Source organism: Aethina tumida, chromosome 5, assembly GCF_024364675.1.
Source record: "Aethina tumida isolate Nest 87 chromosome 5, icAetTumi1.1, whole genome shotgun sequence".
NCBI classification, from domain to species: domain Eukaryota; kingdom Metazoa; phylum Arthropoda; class Insecta; order Coleoptera; family Nitidulidae; genus Aethina; species Aethina tumida.
The window spans coordinates 24617808-24642466 of NC_065439.1; the positions used below are offsets into that span (position 1 = coordinate 24617808).

General features: G+C 31.1%; 2 protein-coding genes across 2 annotated transcripts in view; one reads left to right on the plus strand and one right to left on the minus strand.

The window, feature by feature from the left end:
- Window positions 1-20337, minus strand: part of LOC109597654 (complexin) — a 326764-nt gene extending 306427 nt beyond the window's left edge. The window contains exon 1 of the mRNA XM_049967336.1: window positions 20328-20337. The gene's annotated coding sequence lies outside the window, so the exon portion shown is untranslated. The remainder of the gene's footprint in view (window positions 1-20327) is intronic.
- LOC109604567 (protein Skeletor, isoforms D/E-like) overlaps window positions 1-24659 on the plus strand; it is a 39628-nt gene that overhangs the window by 10765 nt on the left and 4204 nt on the right. The window contains exons 2-9 of the mRNA XM_049967326.1: window positions 3553-3693; window positions 11578-11759; window positions 17335-17497; window positions 19599-19858; window positions 22080-22179; window positions 23778-23962; window positions 24017-24356; window positions 24409-24555. Of these exons, the coding sequence (XP_049823283.1) occupies window positions 3553-3693; window positions 11578-11759; window positions 17335-17497; window positions 19599-19858; window positions 22080-22179; window positions 23778-23962; window positions 24017-24356; window positions 24409-24555 (1518 nt within the window). The remainder of the gene's footprint in view (window positions 1-3552; window positions 3694-11577; window positions 11760-17334; window positions 17498-19598; window positions 19859-22079; window positions 22180-23777; window positions 23963-24016; window positions 24357-24408; window positions 24556-24659) is intronic.

The window sequence follows — 24659 nt, forward strand, 5'->3', positions numbered from 1 at the left end:
GTTTCGGCAACGTTTATGAATCCCGCATTTGAACCGACCGATTTTTCGGTCCCTTAATTAAAAACCATAATTGCAGTGGCCATTAAAATGCGATAGAACAAATTCATACGCATATCCGGACCATCGCAATCCGTAACGGTACACGAAATCGGAAATATCGGATTTAATCCTAATTTATTACGTTTCCATGTTGCATTATGGTGACTTATGTATGTGGCACGTATGGAAATATGCTGATTAATTGTCCGAATCTATTTTGTTAATTAACATGGATTATTAATTAAAAACTTTCACTCTAAATCGCTAATGAAAACAAATCGATACTGCAATTATGGGCATCACATTATGTTGTTTAATTATTGCGTTTCTGTGTTCTGTTCATCGCTACGGTTTTGTAGAAATGCACCGATGAATCGAATTACCGATAATTGTATACAATATTGTTGTGTACTAGATTTAGCAATTGAAGCAGACGCACTCGAGTATTTTTCGATGACCATCTTGTGCTAATAACTTAAAATTGGTGCCAGATTTCATCATCACCGTTTGGTGCCTTAAACAATCGAATAAACTGCTAAATAATGGTACTACGATTAAAACAGTTAAACGCTCGACTGCTTCTAAATACCGCAGTTGTAACAAGCATTATGATGCAAGATACCCATTAAAATTTGCATAAATTCTTTTGCCTCTACATGTACCAATTTACAAGCCACAATTTAGCTGATAACAATTATCAGTGTGCATCATTCAATGAGCCAACCAAAAGAAAAATACGACTGGAGGTTAATTCCACATCGGCGACGGAAATCTGTTGATCCGGTAATGCTCAAAATTCGATATTATTAATGCCGATTTCGTGTCGCAACTTCCGAAAAGGTAATACAACCGACCTGCATATATAATATTAATACTTCGCGAGATGAAGTTCACCATCCGGAATATTAAGCAGACTTTGTAAATTATGCGTCTGAATTTTCAGGAGCATGCACTCCGCATATAGTGCCATATGTGGTCGTCTTTTGCCTCTACAAATTAGACATTCTCGGCGTTAATTCGCCGCTTAATCACCCGTTTTACTGGAGAATGGATGTGCCGTTACTCACTCCTGGTTTTTGATAGCCTTAAAAAAGTTGTCTGCTAGATAATAATTAAAACGAGAAACTAACTAATTGAGAAAGAACTATTTAATCTAAAATTTGTCTTACTTTGTCTTCTTCAGAGTATTTTAACATAAAACTTTCAAATTGTTTTTCTACAATTGCTCAAAGATGAGGAGGAAAAAGCTAATTGGAAAAAGTCTTAAATATGTCCTCAATTGACTTCTTGAATGTTTTGACACGGAACTTTCAAGTTCTGTTCAACAAATTCTCAAGGAAGATGAATGAAATAATAAAAATATGGGACAATCTAATTGGAAAAAGAATAATTAAAATTTGTCATATTTTACTTCTTCACAGTGCTTTAACACAAAACTGAGACCATTTTCTACAAATTCCCAAAGAAAGTGAAAAAGAAACTAATTGAAAAACGAATATTTAATCCAAAATTTATCTTCATTTGTCTTCTTCAGTGATTTAACACAGATCATTCAAGTGTTTTTTACCAATTCTCAATAAAAATGAGTTAACTAGAAAAAATAAATTAAAATGTGAAAAAAAATAATTGGAAAAATAATATTCAATCTACAATTTGTCTTAATTTTAGTTCTTCAAAATATTCAAACCATTATCTACAAAATTCCCAAAAAAGATGAGAACAAGCTAATTGGAAAAGGAATATTCAGTCTAAACTTCATATTCATTTGTCTTCTTCAGTGATTTAAAACAATACTTTCAAGATGTTTTTCAACAAATTCTCAATGAAGATGAGTTGATCAGTAAAAAATAATAAAAATAAGAAAAATAATAAAAATATGGAATAATCTAATTGGCAAAAGAATATTCAATCTAAAATTTGTTTTAATTCTACTTCTTCAGAGTGCTTTAACAGTATACTTTCAAACTGTTTTCTACAAATTCTCAAAGAAGATGAGGAACAACCTAATTAGAAAAGAAATATTCAGTCTAAACTTTATCCTTATTTGTATTCTTCAGTGATTTAACACAGAACTTTCAAGATATTTTTCAACAAATTCTCAAGGAAGATGAGTTGGTCAGTCAAAAATAATAAAAATATAGGACAATCTAATTTTAAAAAGAATATTCAATTTAAAATTTGTCTTAATTTTACTTCTTCAGAGTGCTTTAGCACAAAGCTTTCAAACCATTTTCTACAAATTCCCAAAAAAGATGAGAAACAAGCTAATTGGAAAAGGAATATTCAGTCTAAACTTCATCTTCATTTGTCTTCTTCAGTGATTTAATACAAAACTTTCAAGATGTTTTTCAACAAATTCTCAAGGAAGATGAGTTGATCAGTCAAAAATAATAAAAATAATAAAAATATGGAATAATCTAATTGGCAAAAGAATATTCAATCTAAAATTTGTTTTAATTCTACTTCTTCAGAGTGCTTTAACAGTATACTTTCAAACTGTTTTCTAAAATTCTCAAAGAAGATGAGAAACAAGCTAATTGGAAAAGAAATATTCAGTCTAACTTTATCTTAATTTGTCTTTTTCAGTGATTTAAATCAGAACTTTCAAGATATTTTTCTATAAATTCTCAAAGAAGATGAGAAACAATCTAATTGGAAAAGGAATATATAATCTAAACTTTATCCCTGTTTGTGTTCTTCAGTGATTTAACACAGAACTTTCAAGATGTTTTTCAACAAATTCTCAAGAAATATAAGTTGACCAGTCAAAAATAATAAAAATATAGGACAATCTAATTTGAAAAAGAATATTCAATTTAAAATTTGTCTTAATTTTACTTCTTCAGAGTGCTTTAACACAAAGCTTTCAAACCATTTTCTACAAATTCCCAAAAAAGATGAGAAACAAGCTAATTGGAAAAGGAATATTCAGTCTAAACTTCATCTTCATTTGTCTTCATCAGTGGTTTAATACAAAACTTTCAAAATATTTTCTGTAAATTCTCAAAGAAGATGAGAAATAAGCGAACTGGAAAAGTAATATTGTCTTCCTTTGTCTTCTTCATATAATTTAACACAAAACTTTCAAATTCTTTTCTACAAATTCTCCAAGAAGAATCACTTATTTATTACATTGCTCCACATACTGATTGGGAGCGGTGCAGTATCTTATTAGATTACAATCCTGCAATTGCAACAAGATAATTTTACCCGGACTCAAATGCGCCAGATTAAAAATGAATTTCCCCACGGTAATTAAACTATCACTTGCAAGTGATCAGATGGAATGCGGCGCAAGAAAACTAGAACCAAACGGCTGTTATTCAGTGCATGGCATATTACCATAACCCGTACAACCATATCATGATTGCGCCTCATAAAAAATCGTGTGTTTTGAAACAAGTTTAAAACTATGCACCAGGTGGATTCATGATCAAGGTCTCGCTGCTTCATTTCGTCTGACTATAAAAATTGTTGATGACTGTTCGATGATTTTGTTTGTTTTTGTTGCAGGTCATGTTTACGGCGCGCAGTATTTGGGGAAGCTGATTGGAAAACTGTCGGAACTGCATCATGGAGTTTCGGGGGAGGTTTATGCGGTTGATGGAAGGACCCTTCACATCAAGGATTTTACCTACGACGGACAAGGACCAGGTAACGTAGTGTTTAGAAATTTCATTGCAACGATGAAGACAAAGAAAATGACAATCATATTTTCGGACTGGATGATTTGGGTTAACTGTAAACGTTCTCCATTTACGAACAACACTGATCTACTGTAACAACAATAATCTTTTTATTGGCGCAGGAAAACAGTTATTCAATTACCAGTTCCGAAATGAAATTCACAACAAGTCGTTCCGCGTTGTAACAGTACTACCTACAGCTACCCAAAAAATTTGAAAGTGATCAATCCCGTTGCGGCGACGAGATCTCGCGATCGGCCGATGATTGATGGGCGAGTTTTTCGTTTTATTTTTAACGGTGATACGTTAACCTTAAAAGTGAAACCGCCATGAACTGGTCCGACCAGATTCGCTTACCCCATGGACTGGAGTTCGACTGTGTGTGTGTGACATTGAAAGTTTTTTCAAGAGAAATTGTCGCGAGCTGATTATGCTTCCGTCAGGCATATTCACTTTCTTTTATAACGAAGCGATTGTTTTAATCGGAATTTTAAATAATAGTTTTCCGTACGTTTGACGCTACCTTCTCTTCTTCGATATCTTGAGGACATATCTAAGAAAGTAACGGGCGTCCCAAATTGATGGGTGTTGTCAGTTACAAGTAGTCAGAGAAAATTGACATTGAGTGTCAACTACTCAATATTTTTGCTGGCGATAGACACATGTTAACAGATACTTCAAAAAATATATATATATATACCTTTAAAGATTCGAAATATATCTTCACCTTTTTTTCAAGAGTTATTCAGTTTTCTTTTAAAATTCTAAAAGTATATAAATTGTGATACAATAAATTATCTATTTTTTAACAATATATCTTAAAAATTACAGGATAAAAAAAATCGATAATAAATATCTCGAAATTTATAAACAATTTTATTAGTTAAAGTTAGGTTACGTTATGTTAGATTTTAAATTTTAAATAAATATAATTTAATATATCTCGAATTATATATTTTTATCAATTGTTCAGATATATTAATAATACGTTTTTAAAATACCATACTTGAACTTTTATTTTAAATATTAAATATCTCGAAAAATCAGAAATAACACACTTATCATCATTTATTTCAACATGGTTACCTATAAAAAATTCTATTTTCCAAATCTTTCAAAGATGATAATATTACATATCTCGAAATTTGTCAGAAATATCGTTAGAAGTTAGAATAAGTTAAGTAAACTTAAGATAGTAAATTTAGTAGAGAGTTACATTAGTTATATCTTAGAAAAAGGATTTAATCTATCTCAAATTATATATTTTTATCAATGGTATAAATATGTTAATAATAGTTTATCAAATTTAATCTTTGGTGATTTGAACACTTTCATTTATCAAAAACATTATTTTCTAAATGTATCAAATTCGACAACACTAAATATCTCGAAATTTACCAGAAATAACGTTAAGTTAAGTAAACTTAGGTTAGATTCGGTTAACTTAAATTATTTTAGGTTATATTCTAAATAAAGATAACTAGAAATACTTGGAACATCCAAAAATTTATTAAAAACAAATACTAAACCAACAAAAACAGAATAAAATTCATAAAAAATATAATCTATTCTATTTTTTAAAAATCGATATTTGGTACTGTTCAAAAATTCAAAAACTTTTTTATTTAATTTTTTTGACACACGATAGGCACTTTATAACATGTTATCAGATAGGTACTTCAAAAAAAATATACTTCAAAAAAAATATATATAAAATATTTAGAGACATATCTTCAATTTTTTTTCCTCAAATGTTGAGTTTTCCTCTAATATGCTGAAAAAAATCAAATTTTCCAAAAATATATAATTTGGATACAATAAATTATCTTCCAGATCCAGAAATTGATAATTTATTGTATTTATTTTTAAAAATCAAATAAAAAGTTGAGATATGATGATAAATTTTCCAACATATTGTTACTGTTAATAATACTTTTATCAAAAATCTTTTAGAAACGTTATTTTATATATAAAATATCACGATTTTTATCAGAAATATTATTAGTTAAAGTTAGGTTAGGTCAGATTTTATCTAAGATAAATATATCTTAATATATCTCAAATTATATATTTCCAGCATCGGTTAAGATATGTTAATAATATTTTTATGAAATAGCATATTTGAAGTTTTATCTTAAATATTAAATATCTCGAAATATCAGAAATATCGTTAGGCTAGGTTAAGTTAGGTTGTAGTTAAAAATAACTTTATATATCAGTTAAATTTTTTATCAGTGGTTAAGATGTCTTAATAACTTATCAAATATTGGATTGTTTGAACAAGGTTACCTATGATAAACACCATTTTCTAAATGTTTTAAAGATCTCGAAATTTGTCAGAAATATCGTAAGTTAGGATAGTTTAAGTAAATTTAGGTTAAACTAAGTTGCATTAGGTTATGTTGGGTTATTCAAAGACGACAATACTAAATATTTCGAAATTTATCATAAATAAGGTTAACTTAAATTAGGTTATGTTAGTTTGTGTTAGATCAAGTTAAGTTAGGTTATATTTTAAATAAAAATAATTAACATATTACAAATTATATAACATTTATTTATAAAAACTTTTTTAATTATTATTCCCACTTAGATTAAAAATATATCATCTCAAAATTTTAAGGAGATACATAATTTTAGGATATTTTATTTTATGTACCATTTTTTATCAGTTGTTAAGATGTGTTAATAACTTATCAAATATTGGATTGTTTGAACAAGGTTACCTATGATAAACACCATTTTTCAAATGTTTTAAAGATCTTGAAATTTGTCAGAAATATCACCAAGTTAGGATAGTTTAAGTAAATTTAGGTTAAACTGAGTTAGGTTATGTTGGGTTATTCAAAACGACAATACTAAATATTTCGAAATTTATCAAAAGTAAGGTTAACTTAAATTAGGTTATGTTAGTTTGGTTATATTAGGTTAAGTTTGGTTATATTTTAAATAAAAATATATAACATATTACAAATTTTATAAAATAAAATAAAATAAAATAAAATTAATTAAAAAATTATATTCCAATTCTTTTTTTCTTTTTTTTTTGGATTCACAAATCGCTGATTACAATTTACACGCACACACACTTAAGAAGTAGTCGAACGTAATTTGTTGCACACGCAAAATTGGCATCTTCAACGGTTGACTTTTAATTTTATAGAAAGTGCGAATTACTCCATCAACAAATTACAGGCGCAACTTTTTTTTTTCAACGTCAAGTGATATATGAATACGGGTGATTACGGCACGTTGCGTGATTCTGTGAACGTTTCCTGGTTCGTGTCGATTTTTTTCCCCTTCGAAGACTGCGTGCTGACAATTAGCCAGGCTAAGTTATTCGATATTCAACACACGAGCCAAACTCGAAACGCGTACTTTCCGCAGGAGAATTAACGAGAAAAAGTGGATTTAAAATACGGAATAGCTGAGTGGATAAATATTTTTTAAGCTGGTGAAGTGGGTAAACAGCACAACCGATGTGGCACCTCTGAAACGCTCGTAGGAGTGCTAATAAATACGATTTGTTTGCAGAAAGTCTCGGAATTTTAAGATTTAAGTGTCTTGAACACATATTTGTTACGGTGTTAAAAACAATATATATGCCTTTTGAAATTCCCTGATTTTAAAAGTTAAATTTCAATAAATTCAGTTCGTAGGTAGAAAAACAATTAATAAAATTATGAGAGTGGTAGTTCGGAGGGAAATTTTTAATTAAATTTTTAACATTTACTGCCGCCCTTTGTTCTACGTAATTTTTATAATACACAATGTTTTTCATTCCTATTTTTGCCGGTAATTAAAATTTAGACTTTATTATAATGCAACAAAAAAGCAGGAACTCCGGAAACTATTCGGTTTATTAACGACGAAAATGTAACTTTTTGTAATCAAGTTAAAATAGAATCCACTTTGATTAACTAACTTTCTTGAAGCAAATTTTTTTTGTTGTTGTCGAGTTTCTTTGATCTCACAATTAGTGTACAAAATAATCGTACTGAGGCATAACATTAACACAATTTCCAAGTGCATGATTCAATTATTTCATGCACCTTGTTAAAAACAAGAATAGATCGTTAAACTCAAAACGAGTCCCAATTCCTAACGCCTCAAGTTCTTTTTCACTGACAATCATTTTGTATAATACAATACAATATAGCGAAATTATTATTCAAATAATGTCAAGGTGTGAAGTGGAAGCTCATAAAGCATTAAACATATGTTCTTAATTCTGTTATTTATCAAAAGAAGGTTACTAGGAAGTGTATCTTTGTTAAGTGAATAATAAGGAAACTGAGCTCAGCAAATAGGTTAAAAAACATCGATTACCTATTGACATATAAATCTCGCCTTCCTACACCTTTAAGACGTGAATGCCGAAATCATGTTTTATCGTTATCTGGAATAATGCTTTTTATCGGTCTTTATGGATATTACGCCGAATGACGTAAAATATAAACGATACCATCGAGGCTCCTTTCCCGACAACGGAAAAAAAGAGGCAAAATTATTCACCGTCTGGCGCCGATGTTTAATTGATTATATGCAAATTTAGAAACTGGATTTGTTTATTTATAAGCAAGCGTGACATCAAGATTTTTTTGGCTAGAGCTTTGATTACGTGTTAAATTAAATTAATAGGTATTTAAGATGTTGTAGCTGTTTTACACGCGTCATTTGTTGTCCAATTTTGTTAATAATTTTCATTTATTGCTTGCTATGTGTAATACAGAAATTTGACAATTTAACCCCCCTTCCCTTTAGTTTTTAGTTTACCAATAGATTTTTATTGTTTACACTTATATTACCAGACAAAATTGTTTGTAATAAATTGTTCAATTAATTAGTGTAAGTAAAATTACTACTACAATATAATTTAGCAAATTAATGTGAGTCCATAAAACATATTTTATGTACAGTGTTGACCATAATTATAGAAACATAGTATATACTAAAAATATGAACTGAGATACTTGAATTAGATGCCAGTACTAATTATTGTTTTTCTGTTATTGTGTGTACTGTGCAATTTGTCAATTTAATTTTATTCTTTAAAAAATTGTATATTTTTTATGACCTCTACTGTTAAGTTTGAATTAACAATAATATCTAACAACTGAATACTGTTATATTTTGTATAAAAAACCCTTTCCCCTCAGTTTTTAGTTTACCAAAAGATTTTTCTCTGATTTTATGGAAACAAACTAAAAAAAATTGTTTGCAATTATATTACCAGACAAAATTGTTTGTAATAAATTGTTCAATTAATTAGTGTAAGTAAAATAACTACTACAATATAATTTAGCAAATTAATGTGAGTCCATAAAACATATTTTATGTACAGTGCTGACCATAATTATAGCAACATAATATCTACTAAAAATATGAACTGAGATACTTGAATTGGATGCCAGTACTAATTATTGTTTTTCGGTTATTGTGTGTACTGTGCAATTTGTCAATTTAATTTTATTCTTTAAAAAATTGTGTATTTTTTATGACCTCTACTGTAAGTTTGAATTAACAAAAATATCTAACAACTGAATACTGTTATATTTTGTATAAAAAAACCCTTTCCCCTCAGTTTTTAGTTTACCAATAGATTTTTCTCCGATTTTATGGAAACTAACTAAAAAAAATTGCTTACAATTATGTTACCAGACAAAATTATTTGTAATAAATTGTTCAATTAATTAGTGTAAATAAAATAACTACTACAATATAATTTAGCAAATTAATGTGAGTCCATAAAACATATTTTATGTACAGTGCTGACCATAATTATAGCAACATAATATCTACTAAAAATATGAACTGAGATACTTGAATTGGATGCCAGTACTAATTATTGTTTTTCTATTATTGTGTGTACTGCGCAATTTGTCAATCTAATTTTATTCTTTAAAAAATTGTATATTTTTTATGACCTCTACTGTAAGTTTGAAGTAACAAAAATATCTAACAACTGAATACTGTTATATTTTGTATAAAAAACCCTTTCCCCTCAGTTTTTAGTTTACCAATAGATTTTTCTCTGATTTTATGGAAACTAACTAAAAAAAATTGTTTACAATTGTATTACCAGACAAAATTGATTGTAATAAATTGTTCAATTAATTAGTGTAAGTAAAATAACTACTACAATATAATTTAGCAAATTAATGTGAGTCCATAAAACATATTTTATGTACAGTAGTGACCATAATTATAGCAACATAATATGTACTAAAAATATGAACTGAGATACTTGAATTGGATGCCAGTACTAATTATTGTTTTTCGGTTATTGTATGTACTGTGCAATTTGTCAATTTAATTTTATTCTTTAAAAAATTGTGTATTTTTTATGACCTCTACTGTAAGTTTGAATTAACAATAATATCTAACAACTGAATACTGTTATATTTTGTATGAAAAACCAGAAATCATAATTTTTATCATTGTTGAGATATTACAACATTACTACTGTGTTAAAATTATATTTTTTCAATAAGAACAAAATTAATTAAAGTTATAATTGTTAATTTTTATGATCATTATAATTACTTTATAACTTGTGGACAAAATAATTTAATTCTTATATAATAACATTAAAATTAAAAAACTTTTCATAATTAAATGTCACTTCTAAAACTCAGAAACCACAAAATATTTTTAAAATTAATTACCTAAACCAGAAATTTTATTATAATTTAAAATCACTTTATACCTTGACAACAAAAAATATAATGTGACAAAAAACTTACATTTGTATAAATTTAAATTATTTTAGCAATTAGATACGTGTAGTTATCATTTTTAATAATTGCATCTAAAACCTAAAAACCACAACACAATCTTTAATATTTATGTAATGTTAAAATTGTGGTTGTATTAAAAAATAAACACACATTCTTGTATTACAACTTATTTTTACATTGTAATATGGTTCTGACCATTTTTGGACACCAGTGCAGATTATTGCAAATAAATTACAGTCGAGATGCCGTTATTCAACATAATAAATTTTATTGGTCCCCCTACATTGATCTTTTCATATGCGTTACATCTGTGACTCGATTGTTCTTGAAAATTGCACTTTGCCATATTCGGAAAATAGGTTTATTTTTTGTCTAAACGTTACACATCCGTAACCTGATCGAATCTATTTCACAAATATTTGAAAGGCAGATTCGACTAAAGAACTGTGAAATCATTGGATGTGGTGTAACAAAAATTGTTGCAATCGAATTTTACAAACGATCTTTTAAAGCTGATGGAGATGCAACATCGGAGTATGCGATTTAAATATTAATGAAGGGCGTTGCGAAATCGAATTAACAAAGAAGTGATCCGTGTGAGAAAATGAATGGTGTTATTTTATGGCGTTTAAAAGAGTGAAATTTTTTCTCTTGCATCCGATATCGCATTAATTTTGATTGGTCAATTGATTTAGGAAAACTTCCACGAGCGTTTCAATTAAATCGCACCGATTTTGAAACGATTTAAAGAAGAGTTCTCGGCTAGAACCGGTAATTTCATATCTTCCATCGAACTATTATAAATCAGGAAGTTCTGGTCAATTTTTCACAGCGAATTAGCAAATAATAGACCGATTTACCGCAAATTAAATCGGCAAACTGATCGGGCGTAAACTGGAAAGAAACTATTAGAGGATTAGCCTTCCGGTTCTGTGTGGATCCCATTACAAAGAACGACCATTTTTATGTTAATGATATAATAATGGAATTGTTTATGATGCAAATTTTATAAAAATTTAATTTAATTATGCATACAACATTTTATTGTGGTATTAAGTAACATCTATAAGTAGCTTTGGGTTTCGAAATTGTCATGTTAATTTTTGTTACAGCTGCATACTTTTATGCGAGTGCAGGAAAGAGTGCCAACAGTGCAGGGTTCAGATTGAGGGACGAAAACGGTAATGGTGAAGTAATCAGGAGGTACAGGAAGGAAGGTGTCACATTGACACTGCCTGAAGGAAAGACTTTAAGGGACATCAAAATCTTCTACGTCTGGTGCGAAGAATTCGACGTAAGTAACATTAAAACAACCGTAAATTTTATTTAAACGTAACAACCCTAAAATCATTAATATTGATTTAAATGGAACTGTTTTCTGTGTAATTTAGAGGGAGGAATTTTAATCGAAATAGAGTGTTATTACAACGAATTAACAAATGACTTTCTTGTAATTACGGAATAGGATTTTCACTTTTTAAACATAGATAATTACGCAGTTCACATATAAGTTCTAGGCCAAGGTAGTAATTTATTTCCAATTAATTTGAATTTTAAATAAAGGTAGCAACGCCAAATTACATTTATGCTATTAGCAAATCTACTAATATATTGCCATTTGTTTTAGATATGCCCATAAATAATAGTTATATCACAGAGTCAACAAATCATTTATTCTGGGTCTAAACAATCCTAAACCGAGTGTCATTTTGTTTATTCAATTTTGGCTATTAGATTTTGAAATAAATATTCCGTTTTACAACTTTATTATATCATAAAATTTGAATTTTAAATTTTATTTTTTAATTAGTTATGAACGTAAGTTAATTAGTCCATTTTTTAGAAACCATTGAAATGTAAAAATATATCAGAAACGGCTGTAAAAATCAAAATTAATCAGGATTACTTTTTTCTTCTATATTGTGCAAAGAATATAAAAAGTTTAATAGTTTAAAAAAATATTCAGTGGAGTGAAAAATAGGGCCAGGAAAAGGGGGAATTCCAGAGAATCTACGTTACTGTTTTCAGAATGACAGAATTTGAATATGATTGAACCAAAGATTAAGAAGGTCGTAATAACCACAATTTTTTAAATTTAAATTTGAGAGAATATATGGCATTTTCATTAGGAGAAACTTAATTTTATTTAGATTTTCTGGATTATTAAACCTGTTCTACCTATTTCCAAATTTTGACCACCTATTTTAGAAACATCTTTTACAGTTATAAATATTAAAAAAAAACCTTATAACTGTTTTGAACTCCATAATATATTGGAAATAAATTAATACTAACATTTTTATTTTTAGGTTTGATTCTTTTAGTATAAATAACCTAACTATATTCATAATTTGGAAAAGTTATTTATTGTAAAATATGTATTATATATTTTAATTTTTAAAACCACTTTTTGGCAACCATTAAAATGTACAAATATATCAGAAACGGCTGTGAAAATCAAAATTAATCAAGAGTACCTTTTTTCTTCTAAATAGTGCAAAGAGTGTAAAAAGTTTAATAGTTTTATAAAATATTAAGTGGTGTAAAAAATAGAGCCAGGAAAAGGGGGAACCCCTCAGAATCTACCTTATTGTATCCTTGAATTATAGATATTTATTTTAGTATAATATATATAAAATTTGAACACGATTGAACCAAAGATTAAGGAGTTTGATATAACCACAATTTTTTAAATTGAAATTTGAGAGAACACATTTTCTTCAGGAGAAACTTAATTTTAGTTTGATTTTCTTCATTATTGGACATATTCTGCCTGCTCCCAAATTTTGACCACCTATTTTAGAAACATGTAAAGTGTGCAAAAAATATAAGAAGTTTAATAGTTTTAAAAAATATTCAGTGGTGTAAAAAATAGGGTCAGAAAAAGGGGGAACCCCCCAGAATCTACGTTACTGTATCCTTAAATTGTAGATATGTATTTTAGTATAATATATATCAAATTTGAACAGGATTGAACCAAAGATTAAGGAGTTTGATATAACCACAATTTTTTAAATTTAAATTTGAGAGAACACATTTTCTTCAGGAGAAACTTAAGTTTAGTTTGATTTTCTTCATTATTGGACATGTTCTGCCTGCTCCCAAATTTTGACCACCTATTTTAGAAACATATAAAGTGTACAAAGAATATAAGAAGTTTAATAATTTTAAAAAATAGTCAGTGGTGTAAAAAATAGGGCCAGGAAAAGGAGGACCCCCCAGAATCTACGTTACTGTATCCTTAAATTGTAGATATGTATTTTAGTATAATATATATCAAATTTGAACACACTTGAACCAAAGATTAAGGAGTTTGAAATAACCACAATTTTTTAAATTTAAATTTGAGAGAACATATTTTCTTCAGGAGACGATAGTTTGATTTTCTTCATTATTGGACATGTTCTACCTGCTTCCAAATTTTGTCCACCTATTTTAGAAACACGTAAAGTGTGCATAGAATATAAGAAGTTTAATAGTTGAAAAAAATATTCAGTGGTTAAACAATAGGGCCAAGAAAAGAGGGGAATTGTAAACATGTATTTTAGGATAATATACTTACATTAAATTTAAAAATGATTGGGCCACAGATTACAGAAATATAAGAAAGTACACTTTTAGAAATACAAATTTGAACAACTACATTTTCTTCAAGAGAAACTAAATTTTATTTTCTTTCACTTATTCCAAAATTTAACCACTTATTCTAAAAAGCTTTGTTATAAATGTTAAAGTTTCATTTTTTGGTTAAATATAGTTTTAGTATATGTAACCTAACTTTGTTCATAAGTTGGCACTATTAAATAATATTAAAAGTTACTCCAAAATTGAAAATATAGACCTTCTTCAGTAATTTATTGACCAATTATAGATTAAACCACAAAACGTCCAATTTCTGTGTTACACGTAGCATTAAATTGAAACTAACAATAAAGAGACAGTTGATTTTGTTGATTTCACTTGGAGGGCACATTAACGTAACTCCCCGAGGCGTGTAAGTTACGTTGAATTTTCGCGGCGAATTTAAATGGAAAACAGAGACCATTAAAGGAATCTTTTGAGGTGAAAGCAAAGAACCGAAGTTGAAACTTGCCAAAATCGCTAAAGTTCACCTGACATTCCCGGGGTTTGGATAATGAGGGCGGCCGCCCAAGCATTTCACCGCTGCCATCCACGCGAAAGTTACCTAACAAAGTCCTCAAGGAATTTTAATTCGCGATGAAGGAATCCGCCGCTCGGGACGCTCTTAACCCATAATCTCTATGGTAATTGTTAATTTGTTTTCGTTTCATTTACATTTTAAAGCCACGGCCATATAGACAACAAAATAAATTATCCGTTTTATGGTGGAAATTTTATAAATATTGAATAGGCTTTGTCTGCGTTCAATTAAACAATCCGCTAAGTATGAGTAATCGATTTATGTTTTATTTATAAAAACATGTTTTTATTAATTATCGGGTTTGTAAAACGGCTGAAATTAATAGTTATGCGACAGTTCTCAGAAGTTTGATGGGACATTACGTTACCACATATGCAAATTGGGGTTTCGCGTGTTATAAATCATTTTTAATTGTTTGACCTAACGTTTAGCACCATTTCAGAAAATGACATCAGATTAATGTAAACGTCTATAACGTATTAGGTGCAGTAAAAAATAATTTACGTTTTTAACGTTTAAGTTAAAATAAATTAACTTTCTTCCAACGTTCTACATGCACAATTTATGACACGAAAAATAATTAAAGTTGGCAGTTATAGACACTGCCGATAGGAAGTAAAAATTTAAACTTACTTAAATTTCAATGTACTTGATTTTTAACATTATTTTAATTGTTTGCATCATTGTCATCATTAATTTCAACAATACTTATATTTTTTATACTTTCAATTATTTCATTTTGTTCTAAAAAAGATACAATAGGCTTATGGTAACTAAAGTAAGAAATGAAAATGTTTGATTCAAATTTATCTACTAAGTATTGCGTAAAAGCGGCATCGATTGTCGTTTTATGTTTTGTAGTACTGAGTTTTCGATCATTGGACATATTTAAATAAAGTTTTCACTAAATCCATTCAATTTCACTTATAAGATATACACAGCACTATACGTCAACTGTATATCTACAGACATACTGGTATAAGCATGTCGGTGACGCGAACGCTCGAGATTTCGCCCCTCCAAAAAGTGTCTAAGGAGCACAGCACACTGCGCCTGCGCCAGTCATGAGCATGTCAATGACGCGAACGCATAATATTTCCCTATCAAAAAGTGCCCAACGCGGCTAAAGAAGTTTTCACTTCTAAAAATACATTAAATCGATTATTATTTGTTAGGAAAGGCTAATTTTCAGTTTACACACTTTTGTTGGCGGTGTAAAAAACAAGTATGTTTTACTTTTGCATAATAAACATCCTTCCTTCGATTGTAATTGGAACCAAAATATGTTCAACCGGTCACTTGATTTCAATACTGATCTTGAACGATTATTTGAGAAATTTACCTTCTAAACTTACCCCCCATGATATTTGGTCAATTTTATTTAATCAAATTTTTAGTTTTCTGCAGATAACTTATGATCTGTAAAAATATCAAAAACTTTTTTGGAGATAAATTATAGGAAATTGAATTCTCTACAAAAAATGTCATATAAAATTTTCCCATAAAGTTGATGGTTGCGTCAGAAAATGAGAAAAATGTCAAAATTTTAAATCAATTCAACTTTAATGTTATTTAACTTTTGAAAAAATGAATATATCAAAAAACTGTAAAAGAGACATTTTTTGTAGAGCGTTAAATTTTCTATAAAAATCTGTTTTGATCATTTTGAAATATTATCTCTAACGAGAGTTAAAAAATTTCAAAATCCAACAGAACACCGTTCCCCTGTTATTTAAACGGAAAATTAAAATTTACGGTGCGGCACCTCTTAATATTAATATTAAGAGCTGTAACTTTCACAGTATTTTTTTTTACCATTTCCAACAAGATTTTCGATATAAATAAGAAAAAAAATTGTCGATTTTTTCTATATAGAAATTCCTTTCAGACGCCATTCTCCTCTATGAACCCCCCACTTTCAAAACAGTAATAGATAGCGTCAAACTCATTTCCGGCTTAGCTGAAGGCCTTTAACGAAACCACTGCATTAAGAAAATTTTACCTGATTTCAAAATGATCTCAAATGTACAGATGTAACTCACCCTCTAGTTTCGGGATTTTATTCTTAAGGTCTAGTTTTCGGATACCTCCTAAAACGCCGGAAGACACATAGTTTGTTGGTCTAGTAACCGAGGTTACCAGCCTAATCAACAACTTTTTTCTTTTGTCTGAATTTATTAACAAAAGAAGGACGAGCATGTCGGTGACGCGAACCTATAACATTCTCCCCTACCACAAAGTGCCCGCGGCTAAAGAAGTTTTCACTTCAAAAAAAGATAGTTCTGCTTGCGTTAAACCTCCTTTAGGGACACATAAATTTTGTTATACCCACTGTGAAAAATGGTGGAGGTTCAATTATGCTCCCTTAAATTGATTTATGTGCAGTATATCAATAAAGAAAAATGTATGTAACATTTTATAGAATAAAAATATATAAATTTTTATAATACTGTATAAAACAAAAATAGTAAATTAATATTATTTTAATAGTACACATTAAATAAAAGAGTTGTTACTAAAAGATTTAACATATTGAAACGTTGCTAAAATAATGACAATCACTATATATTTTATTCAAATAAATCACGGACTAAGTCAAGTACTTTTTCCAGTATCCCCCATTCCGGGGAATCCCTGACAATGATTAACAATTATTTCACATCCTTCTCTTCGTTAAAATCTAATTATACTAAATTCCTCTTTCCAGGTCAACTTCGGCGACGTGAAAATCACCAGGAGCCTCGATTTCCCACGTCCGCAGAAAATCGACGCCCTGAAAGGCGTCCACGGTATATCGTCCGACAACATCGTGCTGGTGGACGCGCAAACTTTGCTAATACCGAACTTATCGTACGACGGAGAGGCCCCAGGTAAGTTTACCGTAAACAACTTACGTGTATTAGGTTTCACTATCTGGAAGCAGATTGCACGGCCTGATAAATTGACACCCTATGTTGAAAGTTCGGTTGCCGGACGTTAAGGCCCTTCACTGCCGCTGGTTTCCGATAAGGGCTTTTGAATCTGATCTAACGTTGGATCGATCAACAAACTGTCATTGTGTTCGATCGATTCTTCGTCTTGAACGCCGGTTGCGTTTTGTTCAATTATTTTGAGAGTAAATTATGGTTATTGTATCGGCGATAAAGGACTCGAGGGAGAGGTTTGGTAAAGGAGACATCCGCGGTCGTCTATCTGATTAAACTAATGAAAAAATGCTTTATACATCACTGATAAAAATGTTTTTTCTTTTATCTAGTGTGTGCTAAAGGCAAGACTTGAAGACTTCTAAACTTAAATTCATTAATCAAACAAAACGATGCTTCCTTGGTCTATAAATGTTTTAGAAACTAACCCCAACAATAAAACTAAACGTTGCACTTTAATAAAGCAAAGTATCAGCTTAATATAAAGAGAAACTTAACACATCACAATGTCAAAGGCAGCAAATTGTATTTCGAAACCAACTAGATATAAATCCACTTTGAAATCTTCTAATTAAAAGCAATCTACAGCACAAAACTTGACGTAAGTAAGATTCGAGAGTGCGATGCAGATAAAATAAAATAAATACGACGATGTTTAACTCAGGATTGAAAGTTTGCAAACGAGCCGAGTCCAAATTGAATTTTACCATTCCCACTATAAAAGAAAATAAAGTGGAGATGTTTTAATAGTGTTTTATATTGCGATTGCGTTATCTGGCTATTCACTTCACTTTATTTTCATTGTGAAAAACTTTTTACCATAAGCCTCACGTTTTTATCGTTCTTACTTAAGCGAACCGTTTAAAAATTTTATTGTCACTGTCTCTCTGATAAATTAAATTGTAGCGTCACATCGAATCGTAAACATGGACCTGGAGCGTGGAAAAAATGTGCCACGATCAAGATGTCTCTGGAAGATAATCGTGCTTTTAACTTTTTCTTATTTACTCGACCTAAAATTGATACAATATTAATTATAATTGTACATTTCATCGATCGGAAACGGTAAAATAAAGCTTAAAAATGAACAACTCCATGGGGAAGATAAGACAACCGTTTATTTTTACATTAAGGTCCCTAATTTTTCCGGTGAGTGTTCCAATTCAATTTCCGACGGAGATTCCATTAAATAAAGATTATTAAATTACTATACTTAAAATACAAAAAAATTATATTCTTGCAAGACTTATTTCGAGGAGCTTCCATTTAAAATTAATTTAGCAAGTAATCCTCTTTATTCAAGCAGAAGTTTCCGGTGTAATAGGCTTAAAAAAATTATTTTTAATCGATGTCTATTAAAATTTAATATCGGAAACAAATAAGAGGGACGACCCCTTATTCTCACCCACATTGTCTTATTCTTAATTCGGTACAATTCCTCTGAGGAATTCCATCATCAATCCTATTTCAAGGTCTTAAATAAAAAAATAATGTCTTTAATATTTATGAAGCCATTCTGATCCACTATTGCCTCCGAGGCACCCTCGATAATTTTATTATGCGGGAAATAAATTTTAATATAGGTAGATTCATTAAATTAAGTGGATTCATAAATATTTGCCGAAATTTCTATCGTGCAAAAGGAGTCATTGAGAGGGCATAAATTGATTTCGATTTTATGGCAAGTCGATTCTCAACGGGAGCATTGGCTTGATTGCCGGTTAGATCAGTAAACATGAGAGAAAATGGCCTTCTGACTCATTTACACCCTTCTACAAGTCTTTAATATCACCCAATACTTTACTTAATGACGTAATAAACTACTTGATTTATGATTTCGGTATTGACTGGCCGACAAGACGGAGTATGATGGATGTTTTGTAATCAACGTACAGATGAATTGCATTAGCGGATTTTATGATGTAGCAACAGACACTAAACGGTTTCCAACTAATATTTTCGTTTACGACCCACTTTATTGTCAATTTACACCTTTGGATATCTCGAGCTTCATATTTACTAAAATTAAACAAACACGTCCTTACAGATGCGAAGTTCTGGGTTGGCAGAGGACCGAAACCGTCGCCCCAGGGCATCCGAGTACCGGACGAAAACGGCAAGGAAGTCCCACTCAGGAGGTACGACAGGAAAACCGTGGTGCTGACATTACCCGGCGATTTGACCGTCTTCGACATCGGCCACTTCGGTATCTGGTGCGAAGCATTCACCGTGGACTTTGGACACATTCAAATACCTCAAGGATTGAACATCCCACCTTCTCTAAAAATGCTCGGAGTCAGTCCGCAGGTGAGTAATTTATGTTGATTACATGAATGAGGATAATTAAGGAAGGCGCATTTATGAACTTTTGATCTTATAGTTCATACTATGATAGGAAATAGTATGCATCGTCCTTTTCCTAGCTAGCCTTCCAGAATGATTAGTACTATTTAGGTGCTTTGGCATTTTTGAGCAATTTGCGCTAACAACAGCCTACTAATTGACGACACAGACACAAAAATTTTGGCTTTACGGTGATCAAAATCATAATCGAATCGGACTTGATTGTGTGGATTTTAGTGATGAGTGTGTACAGTGACAGACTTTACCTTTAGACAAGAAGATTTTGGTGATGATACTCGAACAAAAATTGTTTATAATAAGGTACCATAGACTTTGTATTTGACTAGATTCTCTTAACAACTATATTTTTGATAATGTATTAAAATGCCATGGTATTTTTGCTTCGAAACGTGATATGAAAGATTTGTTTGCATGATAATTGCTTTCTGCTTTTTATATAGTATGCATTATGTAACCGTCTGAATTGCTTAACTGGACACATATATAAAAATACGAGCTTGCCATTAGATTAAAATTCAATGTCAAGTTAAAAACAATTATCAACGTCTAAAAAATCATCTATATTTTTAAGAACGGTACTAATTAGCAATATTATAATTATCAGTATTAATTTTTTGTAAATTAATTATTTAATTGAACTTCTTGATTCACAAAGAATTGATCAACAAAATGGAACAACGCAAAATATTTTTGGTTGAGACAGAAATAAAAATACCAATGGCATTTAGGATGTAGCATTAGCCTCTTTACTACTGTGTATTACTTTAAGCATGACTCTACTTCTTCCGCTATCTTCAGCGCTTCCTCTTCTTGAAACGGACACAGCTTAGCCTTTACTCAAGCTTGGGAGCCCCCCACCCGCAAAACAGTCGAATTAATGTGTGTCTGTTGTTGCAGAAGCGTCTACATAATCTAGATATCCCTGCCGAGGTGCCAAGTGCGCCTAGACAAAGGGTGGGGGGTGATCTACAACCTACAACATACAGGCCGCCTAGGCAGTATGATTTTACTAGAAGGGGTGATGTAAATCAGCAGCAAGTTGCCTTTGCGCAGCCTCAACAGCAGCAGTTGCAACACCAACTGCAGCTGCAACAGCAACAATATCAGCAACAGTTGTTACTGAGACAACAGCAGGAGCTGCAACAACAACAATTGTTGAAACAGCAACAACAATATTATTTGCAACAGCAACAGCTTAGATACCAACAACAACAACAGCAACAGCAGCAGCAACGCCAACAGCCAATACAGCACAGAATTGATCAGCAACAGATTGTACCTCTGCAACAGTACCAACCTTTAAATGTGCAACAAAGGCAATATGAGCAACAGCTGGCGTATAATCAACTGTTGCAAAGAAGAATTTTTGAAGAACAACAGCTGCAGCAACAATTATCTAGACAACACAACAGATTTAATTTGCAGGCCAATCAACAGAATGGTCAAAACGCTTACGTCCCCTTCGGCTAAGCATAGCAAAGTTTTAATGATATTAGTCAATGAAGCTGTCTTCAGTTATTTATTCTGATATTTATACAATGCTCGTTTAGCTTTAAGCTGAAACAAGTCTTTCTACTCTGTCTAGTTTTATAATAAAACTCAAACATTTCCTCATATTTTTCTTTGGCATAAAATTAGGTTTTCGTCATTATCATTTTTAACTAGTAACTTCAGTATGTAGAGAGGAAACCACATTTGGCGACAGATGTTTGCAGTTTTATATCTTGAACGTGCTCCCCAAAAACGTGGACTAGTTTTATTAAAATTCAAGCCAATGAGGTCTATAATTTATTAACTTACCCAGTGGATTTCATACAAAAATCATTTAAATTTTTTATTAGGTCACTGCTCGAAATTTTTAACAAAATCATCGCTTAACTGGCATTATTCATGAGTAGTGGATATGGGTATCATAAATTTCATAAAATCATCAACTTATTAGGTGTAAAAATATCATCAAAAAAAAATTCTGTGATAGTTAAAGTGTGAAATTCCCGCGGCCAGTGAATAAGTTTCTTTAATATTTTTATAAAATATTTTATACTTATTTGTGTCTATTTTTAATAAAAGCTTATTATATTACAATGGATGTTTAATTTCTCCGTTATTCGTCTCCTCAGTATGTTATAGTTGACAGTTTTTAATGTTGTGTTTTGGTTTTTAGTCCAAACTGAATTGTGAAGTGCTCAACGACAACTTAGCCTTCGAAGTACGTTGGGCAGTGGCTGGAGAGAGTATTGTTTTGCAATTGGTTGCTAAATTAGGTAAGTTATTAAAAAAAAATACTTTCCAATATTCCGAATGACAATTTATAGGTACACCTATGCATTTAGTAGAAAGTAAAATTAAAAATTTCCATGTAAAAACAACTCACTAGCCTTCAGAGTTCAATACATGCGGATGGTACGAATTAGTATGCAGAAATGGTCTGAATAAAATTGCGTAGTTCCTGCAAACAACTTACCGAAGTCAGTGAAAGTCAATTTCGCTTTCCTGCAAAAAAAAAGCAGACGGTTTCCATATTTACGACTGGCGCTATTGTTTATAAAATGTCTTCTTTGGGAAATTTAAAGTTACCCAATCCGTTGTTGTGTAACTGAGACGTCCTACAAGTAAATTTGTCTGATAGGAAATTATTGCAAAGGCAGCCATTAAATCAATTAACTGTCAGTATTTGCGAATGTACGAATAATTTAGGACACATTTCTCTTTACTAGTTTGTTGCAACTTCAAATCTGCAAAGGCTGTGAGGAAACACATGCAATTGATGTCATTACGAATATCTTCACACGTTAAGTGATGTTACTTAATCTGACATTCAGTTTTGGTGCCAGATAACCAACTAAATTATGTGTATCATCTGCAATAATCCAGTTTCCATTCATTCAACCAAGTTTATAATGCAAAAACACGAACGTGTAATTGAAACGATCAATTACAAAATCATTTAGCATTTATTAACAATTTAAAAAACTATATAAATGTGCATAATTTGCAACAGTATTTATATTCCAACCTAGTATTACTAATTTGTCCATTCACCGGCCATGAGATCAATTTTTGATGTCAGTTACCTTAACTGCACCTAACAAAGGCCGAGGTTAATTTTTTCGCCACCCAAGAAAAAATAAAAACAATGAGGTCTTATAATCCATGCGTTTAATAATGCACGACTTTATTACTTGGGAAGGCATCTCCAATTATATAAGTGTTATAAATTTATGGCTTGTCGGAGTTAAGAAAATTTAATATTTTCGTATGCGAGGGGAATAATTTCGTTTCTTTAAAATTATGTTTTAAAAATATTTCAGGAGCTCATATTTTTCAAGATTATATTAGAATCAGTCTAGACTGTATGGGATGGCTAAAAACCAACCACCCCCCAGAACAACAAAAACTTCGACCATTACAGAAACAATCCTCGGTACAGTCATAATAATCCCCCGCTCTGACCATTATGTGGCAATTGTAATAATATTAATGTGTTTCGTAGAAGTTTTTATTAGACCAAAGCCGGCAAACCCACTTAATTCGACGCCTTGAAAAATGTCCACCTATTCTAGGAAGACGACATAAATCCTAAGGTGTTATTACAGCATTGTTTTGCTGAAAGTGAAAGGTTCAGTGTTGACATTATGAGTGGCTTAAAAATAACATGGGGCATGTAGAGAATCATTAAAGGCGATTAGTTATTGAAAAATGTCAGCATGAAATTGCACATGAACTTTTCAGCCAATTAATGCTAAATACTATTGACCAGTGTGGTTCAGTAACTCTGTCCTTTGCTTCTATTATTACCTTACTCGTTGTCTCCCCCACAAATTGTGCTTGGTTGAATTATTTGTATATTTTTCTGCTTTAGATAAAGGAGAATACGTGTCGTTCGGTGTGTCAGGCGACGATGAAACGAGCCAAATGATTGGAGGAGACGTGGTGGTAGCCTGGGTGGATCAAAACACACTTAAAGGATACGCCGAAGATTATTACCTTGCTGACAAGTCCCAATGCTCCGGACCGACTGGATCTTGCCCGGATACAAGATTAAAAGTAAGTTGACCTTCTCACAAATCAACTCTTACTAATACTATAATATTAAACTAGGATAACACCAACAACATCCGTCTGCTCAACGCAGCCATGGTAAATGGATACTCAATCGTCACATACCAACGTCCTCTGAAGGCCAACGACGAGTTCGACAAGCCCATCTACACGAACCGCTCCCAACCCATCATCTGGGCCATCGGACCACTCAATCAAAGAAACGAGGTCTCGTTCCACAGCAGCTACACCAAAGGGGACAAATTCTTAGATTTCGGACGTACAGCCAAGTGGAACTGCCCGATGCCCGAAAGTGATCAACCATCAATGAAGGCCATGCCCGTCCAGACTCAAAAGATCATCGAGGAAGCACAAGAAGTACCGGAAGAAGTAGAACCGGGTAAATTAACCGGAATGTAGGGTTTTGTGGCACTACTAATAATTGTGTCCAGTTCCAGTTCCTGTAACTCAAGCCCCAAGACGAGGTGGGGACCGCAGAAGGGGCGGAAACCGTGGCAACCAACAAGCCGACTCTGAGAAGAGTGCCACAAAACCAAGGCAACAGACTACCAGAGGTGCCACCCGAGGAGGTCAAAGAGGTATTTTCGAATTTTAATTAAATTGCACTTTAAAATTTGCACAAATAGGATTGGTACTTACTTAGGTCCTAACAGAGCTACTGAAATAGAATGAGGTTATCTTA